General features: G+C 38.1%; 1 protein-coding gene across 1 annotated transcript; it reads right to left on the reverse strand.

The window, feature by feature from the left end:
- Positions 1-24,745, reverse strand: LOC134674558 (alpha-tocopherol transfer protein-like). Its single transcript, XM_063532671.1, has 8 exons — positions 24,456-24,745; positions 13,617-13,769; positions 11,639-11,798; positions 5,877-5,935; positions 5,188-5,384; positions 4,450-4,560; positions 2,106-2,208; positions 1-861 (listed from the first exon to the last, which is right to left on the reverse strand). The coding sequence occupies exons 2-8, from the start codon at positions 13,753-13,755 to the stop codon at positions 710-712; spliced, it is 921 nt and encodes a 306-aa protein (XP_063388741.1). The 5' UTR covers positions 13,756-13,769; positions 24,456-24,745; the 3' UTR covers positions 1-709.
- Positions 24,746-25,506: the final 761 nt, after the last annotated feature.

A 25,506-nucleotide genomic window follows, 5' to 3' on the forward strand; every position in this document is an offset into this window, starting at 1 on the left:
TTATAAAAAATAAGAGTATTTATTGGTCCAAACGCCTAAAATATTCAAAGCAAACATCAATCATATCACCGCAAACATTGAGCAAGGACCTTTAGCTTTGGTCCACAAAATATTTGGTCCATATAATACAAGAGCACCAAATAGACTAAATGGTAACTAAGTAAGGCGACAGTAGAGAGACGCTAACAATACATTGCCAAATTAGAAAGACGTCAATTTGAGTATTTTTTTGTATGACAAAGTCTTTTGAATCTGGCCGAGTATCAAAAATTATACCTAACGCCAAACACGAATAGTGACGGTCCTTCTAGACAAAAAAATTACATGAAAACTATTGTTATGTTTAGCTTTCCAACAACCGATTAATTGGAGCCTTTTGACCAGAAAGACGCTGTTATTTTTGAATTAAGATCGTTCCCATGCGTCGTTAGGTTTTATCCTAACTGAAGCGACAAACACAGCAGAGCTACAATATAAAAAATAGCTACTACAGTAACTGTAACTAGTCTTATTATAGTATTGGAGATCATATGGTCGGGTGACAAGCAAAAGTAACTAACTAATACCATTGAAATTATTGGACAATAAACCGTGTTACAAGTGTAATAAAGTGCATTATTACTTTATGTTTTTGATAGTACTTCGTGACTTTTGCTTGTCACCCGACGAATTATGTCGCTTTCAGCTAGGACTACGTCTTCGCCGATGATCAATCGATGACGAGTTGACGGAAGGAACCGTCGATGCCAAAGAGCTCGTCATAGTTGGTGGGTTTGCCTGGCCGGAGTGATTCGTCCGCTTTGATGTTTTCGTGCTCAGCGAACCAGTCTTTGTACTCTTCCAGTTTCTTCACCCATGAATCTGTGGAACAGAAAAATATGTTAAACTAATTTAATAGGATTTTTCGTGTTATGTCAAATTTTCTTTCTATTGTCTTGGATTGTATTAAGTCTGATTACTCATTCATTGATAAACATTAAAGAATATTGAGAGGTAAAATTGACATGGTAGTATCAATTTAATAAACTTGTCAGTTTATTTCTGTTGGTCTGTAAACATGTCACTTTTTGCATTTAATGTAATAGGTACTTACATATGAAATTTACAAAAATATTCAAGACAAGGAGATAGATCTTCTGAGAAACAACATTATTTTTAACGATTTACGTCAGAACAGCATTGTTATTGTCAGAACATTAATGAAGTAGGTATACCTACCTATTTTAGATACATATTCAATAATTTTCATTCGAGCTAATATATAAATAAAAAAAAATCATATTCATCTTTATTGCCTTAACTTTAATTTAATTGAATGCCCATTGTAACGATCTGCCCCGGCTTAGTACGGGTTACATAAAACCTTAACATTATTATACACCTTCCCCAAGAATCACTGTATGATAGGTGAAAACCGTATAAAAATCCGCTCAGTAGTTTTTGAGTTTATCGCGAACATATATACACACAAACAGACAGACGCGGCGGGGGACTTTGTTTTAAAAGGTGTAGTGATGATTATAAATAAGTACTTTTTAATTTATTTTTCAGTTGACTGTCTTCTACAAAACAACAAGACTAGACCTGTTTTTCTCTACTTACACATGTGTGAACTTAACACGTTTTTCATTATTCTGTCTTAATGCGCTGAACATAATATTTACATAAAATTTGGTGTAGAGATTATTGAAGGCCACAAGAAGGACATATGACATAGTTTTTGTAATCAATAACCATCATGAATAGATGAAGTCGCAGTCACGCAGTGTGAAATAAATGAAAAGTTTTATATAGGCCCATGAACTATAGGTTCACAAGGGGACAAGATAGGAGCCGTCAGATTTTTGGAGCGAGACGTAAATGTGTCGTTTATGCTTCCGATGTAGCCCACAAGATGGCAGAATCTACTATGCACAAGGAAACGTACCGACGAGAACGGTAGATGGTAGCACTTGCTTTGGCAATGTACGTGTGCACATATGTTTCCGATTCAGGCCACAAAATGGCAGACCCTCCAACGCGCACGATCCCTATTGTACGCTTCAGTTGTTCCCAAGTTGAATATCTCATACAATATGTTCATATAGAAGATTTCATTAACTCACTATGTAGATCATTCATGGAGCCGCAGTTGCCACCGTATTCTGTAGGAAGCATTTCCTTAGGAACGTGCTTATAGAGCTCATTGATATCAGAATGGAGATGAATCTGAAACAAGTGTCAAAATGGGTAAGTAATATAAGACATAAGAACTTATACTATAATATTCATATTATATACGCTCATATTGTATAAGTTTGTTTTGTATACCGTTCAAGGTGTATAACGAACGTTAGATATAACATCAAAATATATACTTTTGTTAAGTATACCGTTATTTAAGTATAATATCATTGTATATAATGATCATTATGTATAACGTTCATAATATCTCAGATTTATAATGTATATTACTCAAAACATCTAACACCAAAATGCATAATGCTCATATTGTATAACCTAACCTACTTTTCTGGCAGCAGTTTGTTTTCTATTGGGGTCGCAGTTCTAACCTAACCTAACCTACTTTTCTGGCAGCAGTTTGTTTTCTGTAGGGGTCACAGTTCTAACCTAACCTAACCTACTTTTCTGGCAGCAATTTGTTTTCTGTAGGGATCGCAGTTCTAACCTAACCTAACCTACTTTTCTGGCAGCAGTTTGTTTTCTGTAGGGGTCGCAGTTCTTACCTAACCTAACCTACTTTTCTGGCAGCAGTTTGTTTTCTGTAGGGGTCGGAGTTCTAACCTAACCTAACCTACTTTTCTGGCAGCAGTTTGTTTTCTGTAGAGGTTGCAGTTCTAACCTAACCTAACCTACTTTTCTGGCAGCAGTTTGTTTTCTGTAAGGGTCGCAGTTCTAACCTAACCTAACCTACTTTTCTGGCAGCAGTTTGTTTTCTGTAGGGGTCGCAGTTCTAATCTAACCTAACCTACTTTTCTGGCAGCAGTTTGTTTTCTGTAGAGGTTGCAGTTCTAACCTAACCTACATTTCTGGCAGCAGTTTGGTTTCTGTAGAGGTCGCAGTTCTACCCTAACCTAACCTACTTTTCTGGTAGCAGTTTGTTTTCTGTAGGGGTCGCAGTTCTAACCTAACCTAACCTACTTTTCTGGCAGCAGTTTGTTTTCTGTAAGGGTCGCAGTTCTAACCTAACCTAACCTACTTTTCTGGCAGCAGTTTGTTTTCTGTAGGGGTCGCAGTTCTAATCTAACCTAACCTACTTTTCTGGCAGCAGTTTGTTTTCTGTAGAGGTTGCAGTTCTAACCTAACCTACATTTCTGGCAGCAGTTTGGTTTCTGTAGAGGTCGCAGTTCTACCCTAACCTAACCTACTTTTCTGGTAGCAGTTTGTTTTCTGTAGGGGTCGCAGTTCTAACCTAACCTAACCTACTTTTCTGGCAGCAGTTTGTTTTCTGTAGGGGTCGCAGTTCTAACCTAACCTAACCTACTTTTCTGGCAGCAGTTTGTTTTCTGTAGGGGTAGGAGTTATAACCTATTTAGTATATCATACGCTATTATATTTTATAATCAGTATACTAAAAGATAGTATATACTATGATCGATATACGTTATGTATGTTATATAAACTGAATTTAGAGTATTTGAGTGTTATATAAAAAGTCATTATACAAAATGAGTATTATGTTAATTGACCGTTATTCCTGATAAAAATATTGATTTTGATGTTATAGCAGACGTTCATTATATCTTGTGAATGTTATTAATATGAAATTATATATTATGTAGTTATATCTCGTGGGACGCACCCCGTCAAAATAATGGAAATCCGTTCAATGAGGTGACACAGCTTACGCGAGTATTGCCATGGGAGCTTTGAGTAGACACGTACAGACTATGGTTGTCAATATTGATTAATGATATGAAATGTCCATATTCTTCTTCTTCGTTACACTCTTGACAGAGTGGTCCATATAATCACGCCTATTTCCCGGAGAGGTAGGCAGAGGCCACGGATTTCCACTTGCTACGATCCTGGTATACCTCTTTCACTTTCACTTTCATAATATTCCTCGTACACGTTCGGCGGTTTAGGGTGCTCTTGACAATGAAATGTCCAATGCAAAGTAAACCTTAAATGATTCATCAATTAAAGTCAGTGACTACCTACTAGAAACAGGGTTATCGATATAATAAGTAGCTTGGGAAGGCAGACTAGTTATAATAGGCTCAATAATACCACTATAATAGGGTCAAGGGTTAACTGGAAGAGATCCCTGAAAGGGATAAGTTCGCCTTTGTAGTAATGATGTGTGCTCTTTTATGTTTTATGTTTCTTTTTGTACAATAAAGTATTTTACTACTACTACTACTAGTTACTACTGTAGGCTATACAGATTGCTTGCTACACTCATCAGTATATAAGGTTCTTTGCCAAAAGAGGTTGTAAACAAACCCTGTCTCTGATCTTTTCCTTGATGAAAGGCTTGACGAAGTTGACGATCTTGTCGACCAATGGCGACACGTTGATCACATGGACTGCCTTCAGTTTGACTGGGTAGGCTTCCTGCAAGACAAAATAATCTTTAAAGATAAGCACAAACAAAAACTTATCTAGCTAAGCTAACAGCCCAAGAGTGCAAGCATGAACATCCGCAGCATGTTGTCTTAGGCTGTGGATTAAAATCAGGTTATTTGTGATGGCCAGTATAATATCCAGCAACGTATCCAGCAAGCGATGGATACGAATTACGGAATCATTTGAGAATCTTCTGTATTTTAGTAAGGATACCATTAGAGAGGAGTGATCGTGGTGCCTTGCATCCATTACCTCGATGTTAGCATGTTGTCGACATTCGAAAAGTTGCTAATCAATTCTGGACAAGACCTCCTTTCAGAACCATGGTGGATACGTATTCTTCAAAGAGAAAATGCTACTCGTATGCTCTTACCAGGCTATAGAAGATGATTGACCATTCCATGAAATTGTCTACCGTTTGTCCCGTACAAACGCGAATTTTCTGAAGATTTGCAGGTATAAGATTTTCCTTTTCTATGGCTAATGGTCAAAAATATCCGCCTGCTTTAAATGCCGAAAAAAAATCCCAACACAGGAAATAGAATGTGTTTGTATGGGACAGCCCGTGAAATGCTCCTGATCACGATTGAGGAATAATAGCGGAACCCTCCATACCTGTACACACACGAGGAACTTCTTCACCAGCGTTGGCGTGAACTTGGCGAAGTGTGTAGGCGTGGCCACGGAAGCGTCGAGGATGTACACGTCTCCAGCTACTCCTTCCTTCTCCTCGTTCAGCCTCACGTCTCCCAGCATGAGCGCCAGCTTGAACGCGTCTGCCACGTTCGGGGTTTGGATGTCTTTGTCTATGCCTGATTGAGAAAAGAGGATGGAATTAGTCAACTATAGAAAATCGTTCTCTGCGATTTATACAGTGCAAAAATTTGGATTTGTACTAATTTGTAGTTGTAAAAATGTAAATACCAAAAGTTTTACCATGTTCAGGCGATTGGATTGTTTGCAATAAATAATTGGATTTTTACTTTGAATATTGCCTTCTCTTTTCGTCTGATATACTCATATTATTCACCGAAGGCAGGAGATCACGCGGTCGTTCACCAATAAGATGGACCGATCAAGTTAAAGACTCGTCATCCTCTGCTTTCTACACGGTCGTCAGAGACGCGTTGGACAGAAACCGGTGGAGACAGATCATCCGCTCCAGATGCAACCCTGATACTGACCACGATCCTCAGACATGAGGGACCGACCAAAGAGAGAGAGACTCATATTATGTATACATATAGTTTTCATAGGGCGAGTTAGAACATTTTTAGAACCTTGAGTGCAGGTATTATTCTTACCTCTCATTAGGATGACACGGCGACCCTCGGGAGTAAGACCAGGCAGAGGCGGCATTTGCCTAAAAAAATAATGTGCGTTAGTATCTACACTTGTAGGGTCTCATATCCTTAAGGTAAACGTACTAGTGCTCGACATACACATGCAACCTCTATTGATAATGACTTAAGTTTCAAGATGACATGTACTGGGACCGCGTCGAGCACCAGTACGTTTACCTTATGATATAATTTATATTATTGATGTACCAATTTGGACAATATTACTTAAATCGATAAACGCAAACAACACGGTTACGAACTTTGGTACATAAACAGTTTTTGATATACCTACAGGAATAATTGCCTTAGAAGATGAAATCGTGGTTCATCGATTCATTGTATGGGAATGATAATTAAATAGTTTCACTGAGACAAAGCCGCAGAGAGCTGCTAGTGATCACGAACAGATATTCTGCCGTGTTCGAACTTCAAGATATTCACAAGAGACGACACGTACTAGATCCATTCTAGATACGTTCTAGTTTAGATATCAACTAGTTCTCTTTTGCAGCGCAATTCGGGCAACCAATATCACTTTTACGTTGGATAGCGTAAGATATCTATTAGATGTGAATTGGATCTCTAAGTCATATCCTGTGGAAATCGTTCAAGAGTATCTCCAGAATCGCGCAAATGTCAAATTTGACAGGTTAGATCTTAAACATATCGTTATCGTATCTTGGTGATGCTGATGTCTAAAAGATATCCAATAGATGTCTATTTCAAAATCCGAATCGGGCCCATTGAAAAGTATGTCACTTTGGTAAAAATACGAAAAAAGTTTTGATACCGTTGTTATTTCCTTTAGTGTTTTTAAATCAAAATATTAAGTTGAATGCATGCTTATTGAAATAAATGATGACAAGCCATGCAAAAAAAGTCGTGAAAAAATCTAAGCAAGTAAACAATCAGAAAACGTTAATTTTTAAGACCTAACCTTTACAAGTAAAAACAAGAAAACTTTTTTGGTGTTTTGTAAGTAAAACTAAAATATATATATATATTATTGCTGTACACTACTATTACGGCAAAGTAGGTACAAAATTCTTGTAAGAATCAAACATATGGGTCCTATGGGATAATACATATATGGGTCCCCACGCTGTCCCAAAGCGCTTTGGGAACTTCACATTCACTTTTGTATTTTTTCCGGACTTTGGATTTTCAGTTTTAACATCAGGTGTTTTTTCCTTCAATGAAAAGAGACTGGTAAATATCAAATTATGGTATTAAAAATATTTGAAACTAGCTGTGCCCGCGGCTCCGCCCGCGTGGAATTCGGTTTGTGTCAGTAAGCTGCTAAATATATAAAAAATAGTAAATTACATTACGCTGTTTTTTTTTTGTTCAAAAAATTATAACATTTATAATTTCCAGCATGATAATTTCTTAAAATAATTCTATCTTATTGTTTCATACTTTTTAGAGCGCGATTTGTAGTAGTCCGACTACGCCCGACTCCTTTAGTATGAGAAAGTCGAAGTCGCCTAGCTATGGACCGTATTCAGCGCGCCACGTGCGTCGGGCTTAGCCCGATGCTTTGAGTATGAGGGTGCCTTCGGCTCCCAACTTTGGCAAGCGTACAACGTGTCACGTACGTCGGGTTACGCCCGACGCTTTGAGTATGAGGGCTGCGCCCGGCTTTGGAACGCGTACAGCGTATTACGTACGTCGGTCTACGCCCGACACTTTTAGTATGAGGGCGCCTTCGGCGCCCAACTTTGGCAAGCGTACAGCGTGTCACGTACGTCGGTCTACGCCCGACTCTTTTAGTATGAGGGCGCCGAATACGCCCAGCTTTGAAACGCGTACGTTACGCCCGACGCTGTGAGTATTAGGGCGCCAGAGGCGCCCGGCTTTGGAATGCGTACAGCGTGTCACGTACGTCGGTCTACGCCTGACTTTTAGTATGAGGGCGCCGAAGGCGCCCTGCTTTGGAACGCGTACAGCATGTCAGCACGTACGTCGGTCTACTCCCAACGCTTTGAGTATAAGGGCGCCGAAGGCGCCCGGCTTTGGAACACGCACAGTGTGTCAAGTACATACATCGGTCTACGCCCGACTCTTTGAGTATGAGGGTGCCGAAGGCGCCCGGCTTTGGTAACCATACAGCGTGTCACGGACGTCTCTTTTAGTATGAGAAAGTCGAAGTCGCCTGGCTTTGGACCGCGTGCAGCGCGCCACGTTGTCGGGCTACGCCAGATTCTTTTAGTATGAGGGCGCCGAAGGTGCCCGGCTTTGGAACGCGTACAGCGCGACACGTACGTCGGGTTAAGTCCGAAGCAGTGCCGGATTAAGATATTTTAATGCCCTAAGCATTTCTAACCATGGTGCCCCCTCTCCCTAGGGTCATTAAGATTACATTATTTTTTTTGGTAAATTGAGTGAAGTTCATTGCCGCATTACAGCTGAGAATGGAAATCAGTCACATTATTTTATCTCGATAATTGACAGTGCCGCAGCAGTAATGTTGCAACAGAGTACCTAATGCTGCTGCAGTCGCCACCCGAATGTCACCTTTATCATATATTAGGTCAGAATGTAATTGCCGTGGTGGAATGACCTCGATCCCAGTGCGCCCACACGAACGGCAAAGAGGGTGAAACGCCGGAGTGGGTTTAGTGGGTAGGGCCAAATTCTCCCTCCCTTTCGCTAAGAGAGGGATAAGGAGCGGCGAGTCCCACACACTATGCGTAAATGCATTCCCAGTGTTAAAAAAAAAAAGGTCAGAATGTAATTGAAAACGCGAGCGAAGCGAGCGCGAAAATTTTTCGATATAAAAACCCAATTTGATAGACAGTTGTACATTTTTACTTTTAGTATGGAAATCAGTGACATCATTGTATCACAAAATTGACAGTGCTGCAGCAGTGACGTTGTAACAGAGTAATGCTGCTGTAGTCGTCACCCGAACGTCACCTTTATCATGTCTTAGGAAGTGATTGAAAACGCGAGCGAAGCGAGCGCGAAAATTTTTCGATATTGTCATAGCCTAACCTCCCGCTTAACGACCTCGTATGAAGATTACCCTAGCAACCGTGGATGTTATTGTTGTGACACTCGACTTGAAAAATATAGTTGTTATGATATAATATCGTGCATGCATTTATTAAGTATATAACAGATATAAAAAACGCAATATGATAGACAGTTGTACATTTTTACTTTTAGTATGGAAATCGGTCACATCATTTTATGACGAAAATTGACAGTAACGTTGCAACAGAGTAATGCTGCTGCAGTCGTTACCCGAATGTCACTTTTATCATACCTCAGAAAGATATTAAAAACGCGAGCGAAGGGAGCGCGAAAATTTTTCGATATAAAAAACGCAACTTAATTACTTATTTTACTTTTAGTCCCAACCAGGCGCGAATCCAGGATTTCATACAAAGAAGGAATGGGACAGTTTTCTATCAGCCTAGTTTGGCATAGGGCTTGATATTTAAGGATTTCAGCGAGGTTGTTTTCATGCATAAAAGATGCAAGAAAGCAGAGCTTGGAATTGACCAAGAGAATTGAATTGGCGAAGTGTGAGCAAGGCAGTAGGCCCAGCTGCAAAAGAGGAAAGCTTGGATCCACGCCCAAGTGTAATTAAGGCAGAAGATCAACTTTGCCGTAAGGCAGAAGGCCTCGCATAAGACCTAACGCCGAACCGCAAAAGAGTGAGAGAGAGTGAAACCCAGATAAATAAATATATACCTACATACAAACACGAACGCCGAAAACACAATACACTCTCTCTCACTTTTTTTTGGGTAGTCGTGAAAAAGATGTCACTGTGCAATGAGGGGTAATTAATTTACTGTCGTTTAATTTTGTTGTATATTATTAAATCGACATAATTATTCAATTAAATTTGTTCATGTCCGTACCCACTCATCTAAACTTAGAGTTAATTTGGCAATAACCTTTCTCGGTGGCTATTCATGTCACTACGTATTAAATTCAGCGCCATCTGTTAGTTTACCAGGGTACTCAATAGTGGTAGCACATATTTGAAAAAAGTTTGCCCCTCCTTCCTGAGTAGCGCCATAAGATTCAGGGGCAAACTTGAATCAAGCGAGTGTTGTGGCTAACCCCCCTTTTAAGGGTTGAATTTTTATAGCCTATAACCTGGCCGGAGATTTTTTCGATAGATTAGTAAAGTTTGCATCAAAATCCGTTCAGCCGTTTTCACGTGATGCGCGTTCAAATAAACAGACAAACAGATAAACAGATAAACAGATAAACAGACAAACAGACAAAAATTCTAAAAACTGTTGGAATGTGTTCTGTTATCGATTCTAAGTATCCCCAGCCAACTTTTTTTCAAATATCTTCCATGTACAGACTTTCTACCCTCTACAGCTTTATTATATGTATAGATAGATAGATAAACATTGGCCCTTATTTAATACTTTGTTTATTTATACCTAAGACGGCTCATTTTCTTTTAGGTAAGTAACTTTTTATTTAATTTCATAACAATCATCTCATAATTTTAATACGAAGAATATAATGATTATGTTACAATGTTTTTCCACTTATCAATGACCCAAGTATGAAGTACAGTAAATAACACAAGTGTTTTAAAATTTGAACCTTGAGAATATTATTTGGTCTGAAATAAAAATGCCTTTCTCGTTCAAAATCAGGAAAACAGGGCTCGGAACCGGTATTGAAATACCTGTTAATATCGTTCCAAAACCGTTATATTATTTCGTTCATTAAAAAACCGGTTAATTGATGGAACGCGAACTAACAAATTACTTTCTCTCTCCTAACAGGTAAGAAGAGGGAACGGAACTTTAGGGTGCACAGGGAACGATATAATACCGGTTACTCTTGGCTTTCGGAGACTCTCGGTTAAACTCGTTGTTATACGTGGAAGAGATAGCAATACTTACTCGTTCTATCTCGCTTCAATATTTTCAATTTAACCGGTTAATTTCGTTCCTCGAGAATGAAATGAGAACTTATATGGAATAAACCGTTATCTCAAAAGAATAGTTCTTTAACCGGTAACCGCAAACGGATACGAAATCCATTTCGTTCCCGGGCGAATGAACGAAACCGGTTTGATAAATGAGAATGGTTTCTGAGCCCTGCAGGAACAAAGGATCACGCGCACTTCTTTCCTCTTCTTCTCATCTTTTAATCTTAATAGAAGACAAAATGTCCTAAGTTATTATTTTGTGAATTATGCAGTGCAAAGCATTATGTTCATTATTGTACCTGATGGAAATCCCATAAGTGGTACCTACGCTTAATTTTAAGTAGATATCTTAAATACCATGATTCTTACATTTGTCACGTATGGCGTGATTTTCTTTTTACATTGTAAGACTAATTATTATTTTTAATAATAAAATACGCCAACAACTTTTGTACGGTGATAATTGTATTGTTTTAATGGTGAGTGAGCGGTGGTGGCCTAGTGGATATGACGCCCTACTTTCAATCCGGAGGTCGCGGGTTCAAGTCCTGGATCGTACCAATGAGTTTTTCGGAACTTATGTACGAAATATCATTTGATATTTACCACTAGCTTTTTGGTGAAGGAAAACATCGTGAGGAAACCTGCATACATCTGCGAAGAAATTCAAAGGTGTATGTGAAATCCCCAATCCGCATTGGGCTACCGTGGGGACTATAGCCTAAGCCCTCTCGCGTATGAGAGGAGGCCTGTGCCCTGCAGTGGGACGTTTATAGGCTGAAATTATTATTTTTAATGGACTTACACAATATTGAGGATCTCCTGGAGCTCTGGACGGGTGACATCGCGGTCGGTGAAGAACTCGGGCACGGCCGAACGCATGGTGAAGTACATGTCCAGTTTACGCTTGGTCTTCTCCAGGGAGAACTTGCAACCGCGCAGGAAGGTCATGATACGCTGGTCATCTGGAGATGAAGATTTGTCCATCAGTATAAAGATTAAGCTCTATAATAATGCTTTGTTTCTGATTTATGAATGATATTGGAGTCCAAGATGTAAAATTCAATGAAAAATTATAAAAATACTTTTGATTTTTGTAATTACGTCCAGTACAAGTAAACTAAAGGAAATTGCGAGGAAACGGCGGAAACAACAAAGACGGTAATCCTGGTAGACTAATAGGTGTGTTTTATTATTGCTTTTAATTTTATTATTGTATTGTATTCAAGTAACCTAAAGGTAGGTTTGTGGATTGCTTTAATGGTGCAATAATGATTGATCATCCGGTTATTACAGCTGAACGATACAACTCATTCATTTGCTGGTGTAAATGCTCATACGCATGTAAAAGTAATACATAGTCTTGTACAGAGATCGTATAAAATGTGAAGAATGACGTACATTCATATTATTGTTCTAAAGGGGCCCACTGATTACCAGTTCGCCGGACGATATCATAGTAGTATGCCTTATGAGAAACGGTCGAAGAGATAGTTCAGATCCGGAAACCGCTACCAACTTTTAGTATATTGTTGGGCATGGCATTAGGTCTCCAAAACTGCCGGGAGACAGCGGCGTCGGCCATATACTTCAGCGGAATGACGTCATCAAAATGACTCCCGCTTCGTTGCGAATATTGCATATTGCAACCAAACTATGCATGGCACATAATCGTGCAGTTTTGGAGACCCAATGCCATGCCCAACAACATACTAAAAGAACTATATTCCCATAAGGCAGTGCACTTTGACTGACAGGCTTATAACGTCCAGCGAAATGGTAATTTGTGGGCCGCATAAGCACTATAAACGCCTGCTGGCGCACGGTGCGCAAAGTTAACCACATAACACTTAACACTGATTTCACACATACACACTGCTTCAAAGGCTGTAAGGTAGAAAATATATTTTTGGCTTACATAGTTTAGTTTTTAATTACCTATAGTTTTATTCATGATGTACATTTACTTTTCCAATATAGTATATTAAACCTTTAAAAGAATGGGCTGACATAATCTGTACTTGTGACCATAATAATACAGTAAAATTATACATTTTGCTTTTGCGTCAAATCCGGTAGTTCTGATTTTTTGCAGGCATGTTTATGATATTGGCCCAATGAATAATCCAAGTTTGTGACCTCGAGTGCCAAACGCAACTTTGTCAAAAATCGAATAAACCGCAATTTTTTTTAGATTTGGCCGATTATAACCCTAAAGTACTAGTTTTTGATAGTAACTTCCTAGGGCGTTTTTAATGTAGACTAAATTTGCTACAATAAGACACTAGAATTGTCTCTGTACATCTAATATTTTCCGAGATAAAGCCTTTCAAAATTTTATAATTTTACATCAGTTCTTAGCTATAATATAAGGGTTATGTAGATAATTTATATGGAATTCATCACCGCCACGTTCTACAAACTATTTATTTTCCATAAAAAAATGTATGAGTGCCTATTTTGCTAAAAATATTTTTTTTTGGAAAATAAATATAGTCTACTTTAAAAACGCCCTAGGAAGTTACTATCAAAAACTAGTACTTTAGGGTTATAATCGCCCAAATCTAAAAAAAATTGCGGTTTATTAGATTTTTTACAAAGTTGCGTTCGGCGCTCGAGGTCACAAACTTGGATTATTCATTGGGCCAACATCATAAACATGCCTGCAAAAAATCAGAACTACCGGATTTGACGCAAAAGAGCCAGGTTACAAAATTCGACAAAGTTACTGGATTATAACGGCCTGTTTTATATTCGAATGAAACAAAAGCATAAACCCTTACCGAACTCGTCAGGAAGATGGGGTTCCTTCTTGAGCCACTCCTTGATATGGGCCAGGTCAGCATCCTTAGTGTCCGCTTTCTCGTTCAGCTCTTCACGGATCTTCTGCCACATCTCACCGGCTGGCTGTTCTAGAGTCATCTTGGCTTCAGGAGCTGAAATTAGGATAAGAATGGGGTTTAGCGAAATTATGTTGATATATTTATTTAGTTCAATCAAGTCAATTTATAAAAAGAAAATTATGGTCGGCACGAGGATGGACATAATATATGTAGGATCCATTTCCAGCGACGGTAGCACGGTCGCATTTTTATCGCCTGTCACCATGCCTGTCACGTTCTAACAAGTATGTAAGTGCGAAAGTGACAGGCATTGTGAAAGGCGATAATGGCTCCTCTACACAATGGGCCAGCGCCGGCCACTCCAAGAGACTCAGCCATGCGGTAGAATGAGATAGCAATATCACTTGCTCCCTCTAACGCATGAATGCGTCCTTTGGAGCGGCCGGCGCTGGCACATCGTGTAGAGGAGCCATAAAAATGCAACTTTGCTGCCACCGCAGGAGTTTTTATCAATCATCATATTCATCACCATTACCTACTTATACCACGCAGATGAAGTCGCGGGCAGACACTAGTATCATCAAATCAAATCAAATAATACAAGTGTTTTTGGCACCTGGTTTATCACCACCATCTGTATTAAAAAGGAATTTGATGCCTGTTTCATTCAGAAAAAGGTGCAAGGCAAGGCTAAGACTAAATTTAGCGACTGGGCTACACCGGATATTCACGAGAAAAGACGCCGGCTCTACGACTTATATGATTTAAAGGCAACTGATAAAAGACCGGAATTTCTGGAGTACGTCAAAAATTATTCTAAATCTTTTAAAATGTTGTGTGTCGCCGCTAAAGCCGATTATTTGTCGAAAAAGATCCTAAATTCCAGCGATAAAGTCAAAACTGTATGGCAAGTTATCAGTAATGAAACTGGAAAACGTAAGCTGAAGGATCCGCACTACAACCTACGAATTGCTGACACTTTAGTAAGTTCCGACCGTGAAGTGGCAGATCATTTTGAGCGGTTTTTCTCGAATATCCCGGTAGAAACAACAAGATCCCTTAATTCATCGCCAGACGTCGCTGAAGAAATTTTGAAGACAAATGTGGCAGAATGTACAGAAATCTTCAAATTTTCGTATGTCTCATCGAATATAGTTCTTAAGACTTTTAGGTCTTTAAATTTAAAGAAAACAGAAGATCTTTGGGGCCTGTCTGTCAAAGTATTAGATTCCATCATTGAGTCAATTACACCATACTTAGCTGAGATTTTCAACAGATGCATTGATGCTGGAATTTTTCCAGATATTATGAAACATAGCAAAATTATCCCTCTGTTTAAATCAGGAACGAGAACAGATCCCACGAACTTTAGACCGATTTCAATACTACCGGCATTAAGCAAAGTGTTCGAGAAACTTATTCTGAATCAACTATTGTCACATTTCAACAGAAACAAACTGCTTGACAGCAATCAATCTGGTTTCACCAAAGGTCGATCAACTACTGACGCCGGTGCGGTACTTCTAAAACACATCTTTGATGCTTGGGAAAAAGCTCAAGATGCTGTTGGAATTTTCTGTGATCTGTCAAAGGCATTTGATTGCGTTGATCACGAAAATTTAAAGAGAAAATTAAGCCGCTATGGGATAAAAGCTAGTGCCCTTGACCTGGTCTCATCGTACCTTTCGGATAGAACTCAGCGAGTAGTTATTAATGGAACTCAATCGGCGGGGTCCCCGGTAGCCCTCGGAGTGCCTCAAGGTTCAATTCTTGGTCCCTTCCTGTTCTTGGTATACATTAATGACTTACCAAAAGTTGTGCAAGATAGACATGATATAGTGTTATTTGCAGATGACACTTCCCTTATATTTAAAGTGGACAGAAAGGAAAATAGCTTCGAGAGCATTAATGACGCGCTATCTACCATTGTAAACTGGTTTACGGCAAACAATTTGCTTTTGAACGCCAAGAAAACCAAATGCATCAAGTTTACGCTACCTAACGTCAAGCAGGTAAATAACAGCAAGATTAAAATAAAAGGTGATACGCTGGAATTTGAGGACCGAACTGTTTTCCTGGGAGTCACTCTAGACTCCAAACTGCAATGGCATGCACATATAGGCACTCTAGCCGGAAAACTTAGTTCAGCAGCCTATGCAGTGAGGAGAATCAAACAGCTGACAAACGTAGAGACGGCCAGGCTGGTATACTTTAGTTACTTCCATAGTGTTATGTCTTATGGAATTCTGTTGTGGGGAAAAGCGGCAGATATTCAGACAATATTTGTGCTGCAAAAACGAGCTGTACGTTCCATCTATGGACTGGGCGCTCGAGTATCCCTAAGAGAGAAATTCAAAGAAGTTAACATTCTTACCGTTGCATCTCAATACATACTAGAGAATATTATGTATGTTCGGAAAAACATCCACGAATTCAAGGTTAACAGTGATATCCATAACTATAACACTAGAAACAAACATAAACTTGCTGTGCCCGCCCACCGCCTCCGTAAGGTTAGTACGTCTTTCGTCGGGAACTGTACACGTTTTTATAACAAAGTCCCCACTGATGTAGTGAATTTACCACTTCATAAATTTAAGTCGCACATTAAGCACTCCTTGTTACGTAAGGCGTACTACACTGTAAATGATTTTATAAACGATAGAGATGCTTTTAAGCCGGTAGCTTGATTTCATTAGTATAATAAGAATTAAATAAATATTGTTTTTTTTTACATTGTGAATTAAATATGCTAGTGTCCAGTAGAATTGACACATGAGACAATGATGTTCTCGCTTGATTATATTGTTTAATTTAATTTTAGTTTTGGACACTTGGAGACCTTATACATCTCTAAGTACATATTTATTTATTTGATTTTTATTTTTGATTGTACATACTTACCTATATTTTTAATGTTTCTGACACTTAGAGACCTTTACATCTCTAAGTCAACTTAGGCTAGTAATTATGTGAAGCTATATTACTGTCTTTTTATGTAACATATGAGCACAAAATGCCGTGTCTTACAGCTACATGTTATTACTATTTTAATATTAATATAGGCCGGTAGCTTGAACATGTCATGCTCGCTTAAAAGTCTTTGCTTACGGTGGCGTTGTTGATCGGGTCGCCACTTTCCCGAATGAAGGTTGAGGGAGGCGATGGCTGAGATACGCGTCATACTCGTGAACGGGTGCTGTTTGTGGAGACTGGTCTGTTAAGCTAACACGAGCTATTATACTTAGTAACTTTTATTAATTAATTACAGTGAGACGCCTCATTCTGTTCTCGTATGTTTCTTTTCTTTTAATGAATGTATTAATTATACAGGATATTGACTCTTGGAGACCTTATACATCTCTAAGGATAACTTGATAAACTATATAATCTTATAGTTCTGACACCTAGAGACATTTACACCTCTAAATATTATAGATTTTTTTTGTGTGTTTTTTTATCTGTATTTTGTATGTAATTCGACATTAAGAGACCATATACATCTCTTAGTAATTGTAATACGTTAGATTGAATTGTTAGTTTTATTTTATAAAATTGTTGATGTTATTATTTTTGCTTTTATGTAAATTCAATGTTGACGTGTAAAAGTGCCCTTGTGGCCTATTTGCTGAATAAATGTTGATGTTTGATGTTTGATGTTGATCTTTACCTATGTGTAATACTTCCCGAATGATGTAAATGTGCATTAAAGTCAGTAAACCGAGAAACTGAATCCACTGCATACTTATTTACATTATGATTACCGGCCGAAAACATTGCGATATTTCCGAATGTCTGTCATCAAGCATCATTACCACGAAACGTTGTTGGTCTAATGTTTTGGACAGCATTGCAGCAGTTTCAATTTATTTCCAAATAGCAAAATAATATGATTGTTAAAAAAACGCTAGTCCGTCAAAGCTAAAGATTGATTACCAGAGACCAGGGGGCCGTTTCTCAAAAGCTTGTAATTTGTAATACAATGGGAGTTCCTTTCTAACAAAAGCTGTCAAAGAGTGACATCCGCTTGTATTACAAGTTACAAGCTTTTGAGAAAAAGGCCGCAGTTCGCCGGACGATATAAGCCTGTCAGTTAAACCCAAAATTTGACAGCTCCGAACAATCCAGCTCCGATATCGTCCTGCGAACTGATAATATGTGGACTCCTTAACTCTGCACAGACTTTGACATGAGAAACAGGCGTATTCAGATTGTAATAATAGATTACGAATTTACAGTGGATTTTTTTATGAATTTCATATTCCGCACACCAGCCTCACTGACAATAATTTAGTTTCCTGACTAGCTAAGGTACAATCTTGTTCATTTTCTTCTAAGTCATCCTTTAATCAAATCATCAATAAATTACCGAACCATATATGAAAACCTACTTCTTTGTTTTCACTGTGCTTGCGCATACGCAGTACACATACAGTGTGCAATCCGGACGATTAAGAAACTACGCTTTCCAACCTTGCGTGTGACGACAGAGCAATCAGACTTTAACTATGGCCACTGATGACTGGGCCGTGACGATGCATATATTAATAAGACAACGATATGTGAGTTATAAGTCACCATGTTCGCTAAGGTCTGTAGATCCATGGCGCGTCCATTTTGAAAGATTTACGAAAACTGAATGGACAATAAAATTCCATTTTATAATTTTTGAGCATTATATAATGAGGAGGGATGAATGCCATATAGGCAAAAGAATGTTAGGGATGAATGTTGATGGACGGAGAGCGTATGGCAGACCTAAAAAACGATGGATGGATTGTGTGAAAGAGGATATGAGAAAGAAAGGAGTGAGTGCTGAGGACACGAAAGACAGAGGAGAATGGAAGAGTAAAACATGTTGTGCCGACCCCACATAACGTTGGATAAGGGCAGGGGAAAAATATAATTTTTGAGCGTGCTAATAAAATTTCAAGAGAATCGATTACAACTGAGAAATGCAGCCTATAGAGGAACAGTCATACAGGCGGACAGATAAACAAAAGCATTTTTGCTCAAGATTGGAAACTTATGCTTTCGCTCTGTCAAAAATAAGTAGAGAGGAGTTATAATAGGTAGGGAAATCTCCTATGGATGAGCCTATGGATGGATAAACAAATTACATTGGCTACCACAACATAAGATATCTGTTTACTTCCACTAAAAGCCGTGATAATGAAAATTATAAAATGCCTCTGACCGCGTACTGTAAACTTCAAAACACAATTTAACTTTATCAATTAGCGTTCTTAATTTATAACGTGAAAGGTTTCTTGTATAATAGGAGTTTTTAACAATCTGGTCCGAAGTTTATGTACCGTGACTGTTTTCGTGAGGCAAAAACTGAATTCAGAAACTTTCACCTGTTGAGCTAGATACACAAGAAAAAATTACCTATTCATGATATCGGTTTTTAAATGTTGGTGAAATAATTTACAGGTTCGGGTTTGATTCCCGGGGATTAGTTAGCGTTTTTAAATTGTGTGGTTTGATTTTTGTAGGTTAGAATAAATTGAAGTGTTGTCTAAGGCCTAAATACTTATGTCTAAGTCTTGGAAAACTCTATATATAGGTTCTTCTACTTGTATCATAATTATTATGTTTCAAATGCTAATAGCAATGTGCCTCTATTGGGTTCTTGCTGATAAACTACTCCCAGGCTTTTAAATAATTTTGTCCAAAAGTCTAAAATAATTGTTTTGAATAAATGTAAGGAAAAACTATTAAGGTGTAAGGGAAGAATTCTGACTGCGGGAAATTTCAACTAATTGAAATATATTTCATGTATGTCCAGATAGTGAAATACATCTTCCCTAACTGCTATTTAATGCTGTAATTGGCACCAGTAGTTCCAAACAGAACCTACACCCACAAAAAACCGGCCAAGTGCGAGTCAGACTCGCGCACGAAGGGTTCCCTACCATTATATATGGGAGCCCCACTTAAATATTAATTTTATTCTGTTTTTAGTATTTGTTGTTATATCAGCAACAGAAATACATCATCTGGGAAATTTTCAACTATTTAGCCATCACGGTTCATCAGATATAGCGTGGTGACAGACAGACAGACAGACGGACAGTGAAGGAGTCTTAATAATACCAATAACTCCAATAAGGGTACCCCCTTTGGGTACGGAACCCTAAAAAAGTGGTTGCATACAATTGTAGCGTGATGACACGATGAACTTATGTTTGATCGAGTTTGTTTCGTGAATTTTAACTGACACGCAATTTTTTTGCATAGCTACGGTTTTTGCACGACTTTCCAATTTAGGAATTCCAGTTTTAAGTGAAGAAGTGATTGAAGTGGCGTGGCATGTTGAATTTTATTTAAAGTTGGCGAAGTCTTGCTTGACATTAAGTAGGTATATTTTTCAAGAATTTTCTTGATTCAATAGGGTTGATTCAAGATGAGAGACATCAGAGTTAGACCAAGAAAAGTCTGCAGCGATTTTGATAGCCCATGCAATGCAAGTGTTATATATACGTCAAACTTCGATCAAATATTGACCCTATAAATAACATTTGCACTGCGTGGGCTATCAAAATCACTGCATACTTTTCTAGGTGTGTAAAAAAAATTGACAGCTCTGAACAACTGACAGGCTGATATCGTCCGGCGAACTGGTAATCTGTAGCTCCTTAAGAAAGCCGCTAGGGATCTAAAGCCGACCACTGACTAACAACAGTCCGCCGGACGATATCGGCCGGTCAGTTGTTCGGAACTGTCAAATTTTTGTTCTAACTGACAGGCCGATATCGTCCGGCAGACTGTTAGTCAGTGGTCGGCTTAAAACTAATGTAATTGAGACAAGGTACGGTATGGTACAGAAATCAAACTCCTACACCGTAATCTAATGTTCAAAACTAACGTGTCGGTACATTGGCCGAATTCCATTGCTAATATCCATCTTACGGTCGGAACTTTCCAAATAATTGCACCCATTCCACTATAATAGTCTGTTGTGCTATTTCTTAACAATCACTGTACTTACTTTTTTGCTCTCATCTCATTTTCTACCACGTGTCTAAAGAGACGTAAGTTCAGTTAAAAATGTAACAATCTTTACTGAACGATATACTGCTTTTAAGGTGAATGCTCTCAGGGGCTACCGCGAACCACGTTCGAAGTCTTGCCTCTATGTCGCACTTGTAAATTCGTACGTAAGTGTGACAGGGAGGCAACACGTCGAACGTGATTCGCGGTTAGCCCCCTGAGTCTGAGAGAACGTGATCGCGATTCGGACTGTTTTATTCATGTTTTAAGTACCGTTTGATACATTTCAGGGGTAATGGCTGGTTTTTATTCGGAATCTTGGTTGTATTTTAAGTTATTAAATTTGAAGTACAAGTAAGCAGAAACCGTTAAATGTTTAGCCCGAGGTTCTTTATACGTTTATACTCATACTCATACTCATTTATTTGTAAAGTCAGACAGTCACTTCTGTTTTGACCAAAAGTTCCATAGCTTTACGGACTCTTACTATGTCCCACACGCGTATTCGGGAAACGAGATAATCACAAGATCTAGAAACGATATAGAGATCAACTAGATTTACATTAGATATCGACTAGATGTGACTTGGATATCTAAGTCATAACTTGTCGAAATCGTTCAAGAGGACCTCCAGAATCGCGGAAACGTCAAATTTGACATATCTATCTTGTCGAAATCGTTCAAGAGGACCTCCAGAATCGCGGAAACGTCAAATTTGACATATCTATCTTACAAATATCTTTAAATTATCCATATCGTAACTTGTTGAGGTTTAGTAGAGATCTAATACATTTTTAGAATCGAGCCGCCAGACACGTAAAAACCGTATTTTTATAAGATTAAATAAATATTATTTATAGGACAATTTTACACAGATCGTTTAGTCCCACTGTAAGCTCAATAATACTTGTGGGTTCAAGACGAAGATATAGAAATATTTGTGATAAGCACACGAATAAATGCCAGGGTTCAAACCCGGGACCTGCTTCGTAGGCAGGGTCACTACCGACTAGACTAGGAGCCTGTTAGATTGAAAGATTATAAAGAAAGCTTTCTTTCGCACTTTTGAAACCTATGATACCTGTTTTGTTCACTTTATTTTCTTTAGGCATAATGAGACTAATGGACACTAAATAAGTTACATTACACCGTTATGTACCTCTAGCACGTAAGACGTATGTGGCACAATGTATACCAGTGCCTATTTGTGCTATTCTCAATCAAAAGTACTTATTGTCCGTTGTCAATAAGGCGCTATTTCCACATAGCTTCAATTTGAAATCAACCTTATCGACAACGGACAATGTGGTACCTTTTAGTGGAAAACGTCACATTTATTGGTATGAAGTAAGCATCGCGGAAGTCACGTTCTATTTCAAAAGGCGTCGCTTCATTTGTGAAGATGGTCGTTATGGCAACGCTTGTTATAGTCGAGTAACGTCGTATGTGGTTTCAAACAAAGGACTCATGTGACTTTTCGATTTTTTTTTCTATGAACCTTTTAGGAATGATTCCGAATTTAAATCGGGAAAGTTGCCAGTTAGGTTATTTGACATTTATATTCGATAGATATTCGCATAGGAAGAGATTGAATGTGTAAATACTTTAAGGCCCACTTGCACCATTCCACTAACCCAGGGTTAACCAGCTAAACCTGGCGTTGCCATGGTTACCAGTACAATTTTACATTAGGTTAACGGGGTTTGACTGCTTAATCTCGGGTTAGCGGAATGGTGCAAGTGGGCCTTAGACGTAAACTGAAAAGACAGTCGATACGTAGTCGAATTTATAAGTTTCAAATGCAATGTTTAACAGACTGTAGCGCCCAAGCAAGGCTCGCAACTGGTTTTTTTTTCATACAAAAAATACCGATATTATTACATTATTTTTCGTTCTTTGGTTCATTATTTCATTGTTAATGGGACAATCTAATAATACGAAGTTGTAACCTAATTACATGATTCAGTCCTACATAAAAAGCATAATTAAAAATTATGGGCTATTTCGGGGTTTAGAAAAAAATACTGTTTCGAGCCTTGCCTGTAACTAAAGTTTGTATATTTCGACGAATTTACCTAAACTATACCAGAATCAGCTGCCTGTCCGGAAAATGAAATAATAATTAAATAAACCACCCACTCAAAAAAAAAACTGTCCAATTAGGTTCGACTGAGTATGGTAACCAGTGTCATAACAGGTCATGGACTTTTTAACAAATATCTTTTTACAACAGGTGTCACAGACAGTCCCCTATGCCGTGGATGCATGAAGAAAGAAAAAACAGCCTCTCACGTGGTGTTGGAATGCAGCGGAGTGGCCCCATATATTAGGGCAAAACATCTCGGATCCCCGAGAGACCTCCCGAGGTCACTCAACATCAAAGGTCTGATAGATTCCTCGAGGAGCTGTGCTGGCAGGACTAACCCACCCCCTATCACGCAAAATAAGCGCAAGTCGAGTTGCGGAAAATCGCCCGAACTACAGTACTGTCCAATTTTGAGAATTTAAAAAAAAATCTCAAAATTGGAGAATTTTGAGTATATGCATCAAACAAGTATGGTCGGTGCATCGATGAGAAATCTGCGGCCATCTCGAGTTGCACGCGATTTCTCTAGAGGCTAATGCCCGGTGACTCACGCTATGCTCACAGTTGATGACAAGCAGTCAATTAACTTAATTGTTAAAGTTGAATTTATTATTTTTATATGAGTTAACGCTTCTCTGCGCTCTTGTTAGAGTCAGACCGAGAAAGGTCTGCAGCGATTTTGATAGCTGACGCAGTGCAAATGTTATTTTAAACGTCAAACAGCTATGAAATTATGACGTTTAAATAACACTGGCACTGCGTGTGCTATCAAAATCTTGCTGCAGACTTTTCTAGCCGTGTTTTTCTTACGCGTTTTCTTATTCTTATTTTTTGCCATAACAATCCAGCGCACTGCCTGCGTGATTGGCATGGCACCATTATTATTTTTAGGTTATTTTAAATGTAGCTAGTTTTAGTTTTATATTTAAGTTAAAACCCTAACCCCCTTATTCATAAACGCGCCATACAACATCACAGTTAAAAAAAAGTTTCAATCAATCTTTAATTTGAGTAAATTATAGTACCTACTAGTAAACTGTAAAGTGTTAACACCATTTTTGATAAAAAGAATTGTGAGAAGTAAAAATACTGTTGATAATTATTATACTGTTGTGAGACTGCATGACAACCAGCACTCGTATTGCTAAGTCAGAAAGGCCTTATAGCTCAAAACTTATCAAAGTCAGGAAAGCTTATGCTGGTGATATTGTAAATGTTTTAAACTTCGTTTAGGTTGAATATTTTAATAGCAAAAACAATAGAAATTCTTTGAATGGTTTCATGGTCATACTTGACGATACAATTATCAAAACGAAGTACTTCCAAGATACTAGATTACCTACCATATACCTATATGTTTGCAACTATGTATATTATTAAGTAGGTATACAATAGAAATTAGAAAGTGATAGTTTTTCCGACTTTTTTGTATGAAATAATTCAAGTTCTGAAATAGAAATTATGATAATGAAAACGATCTAACCCGAAATTATTATAATCAGTTCAAATACCTACTAGGTTAAAATAAATTAGTGTTGTAAACTCGCATTTAAATTTCGTACCTACATTTATTATTGGCAATATTGGCATTAGGCACTGAACGTAAAATCTTTAATCACAGGAAACTTTATTTCCTACAATATCCAGGATGAAACCATCACCACAAGCACAACACTATTTAAAAAAAATAAACACACCTTTAAAATGAAATATCAAGTCACACGCCAAAGTCTCTACGATGTACACACTGGCACTTGAACGCAACGTGTTTGTAGTTTTAGAACACTGTTTTAAGAAGAAAAGTTTGAATTTGGAATTTTTTTTTCGAATCGTGGCGCGTGCCCGCGCTGTCTCGAATGCAAGCGATTCAGCCAGCGCGCTGCTTTTATTATTTCGTCACGCGGTTTGAACGCGGTTGCAAGTGCATGGACTGGGGGTAGATGGCACTCTTTTGATATTCTGTGGTTAGTGCGTTCCGTTTTGGTATCTTGAATTACTTACGGTAAATCTTGTGTTACATTATTAACATAGAGTCAGTCTTAACTAACTTTGCACCGACTTAAATATAACAAAGGGGGGTCGTGTCATGATAACGTCATATTTTCATAGAAATTTGTCATTAATTGGCACACTGTCATTACAAATGGCATGCATAGTTAGCTTGGTCTAACTCTAGTACAAGATGAACTAAGCTAAAAGTACCAATCAGCGTATGCTTTACATTTTTCTGATAAGTATCTTGACAGATAATGACATTAATTATGTTATCTTTGGAATTTGAAATCGTCGTTTACTTATTTATTTCTGTTCATAGTTTGGATTAATAGGTATTTATTTTTCTGAGAGTTTTTTGTTCAGGGAATAATTAAACCAATTTAAGACACCGCCTTGCTTAATGGTATTAAAATTAATAATAATTTCTAGTTAGTTCGTTCACGAATCTTTAACATAGGCACTCGTAGATTCGAGTGCCTATATTAAAGATTCGTATCAAGCAACTTGAAGACCTCTTAATTAATCTTTTATAATTTTCAAAGCATGATTACCTACATACAAGCAAGTAATATTGCATGACCGGATAAGATTCCGGTAAGAAATCGGTTTAAGTACAACATAATGTGTTGTATGACTTGTACGCACGTTGTATGTGAACTAACCGGGTTGTATATATCAAATTAACAACTACTTAAGTACTTATAGTTTCCTATGATCAATCACAGGAAACTTAGTTGGTAGAAGGATTAGAAA

Source organism: Cydia fagiglandana, chromosome 20 (genome assembly GCF_963556715.1).
Source record: "Cydia fagiglandana chromosome 20, ilCydFagi1.1, whole genome shotgun sequence".
In the NCBI taxonomy this organism is placed as follows: domain Eukaryota; kingdom Metazoa; phylum Arthropoda; class Insecta; order Lepidoptera; family Tortricidae; genus Cydia; species Cydia fagiglandana.

Coding starts and splice junctions, on each gene's coding strand:
- LOC134674558 (XM_063532671.1), bottom strand. CDS start 13,755: ATGACTCTAGAACAGCCAGCCGGTGAGATGTGGCAGAAGATCCGTGAA. Junction 11,799..13,616: donor CCATCTTCCTGACGAGTTCG/GTAAGGGTTTAT, acceptor CTTCATCTCCAG/ATGACCAGCGTATCATGACC. Junction 862..2,105: donor CTCCATGAATGATCTACATA/GTGAGTTAATGA, acceptor TCTGTTCCACAG/ATTCATGGGTGAAGAAACTG.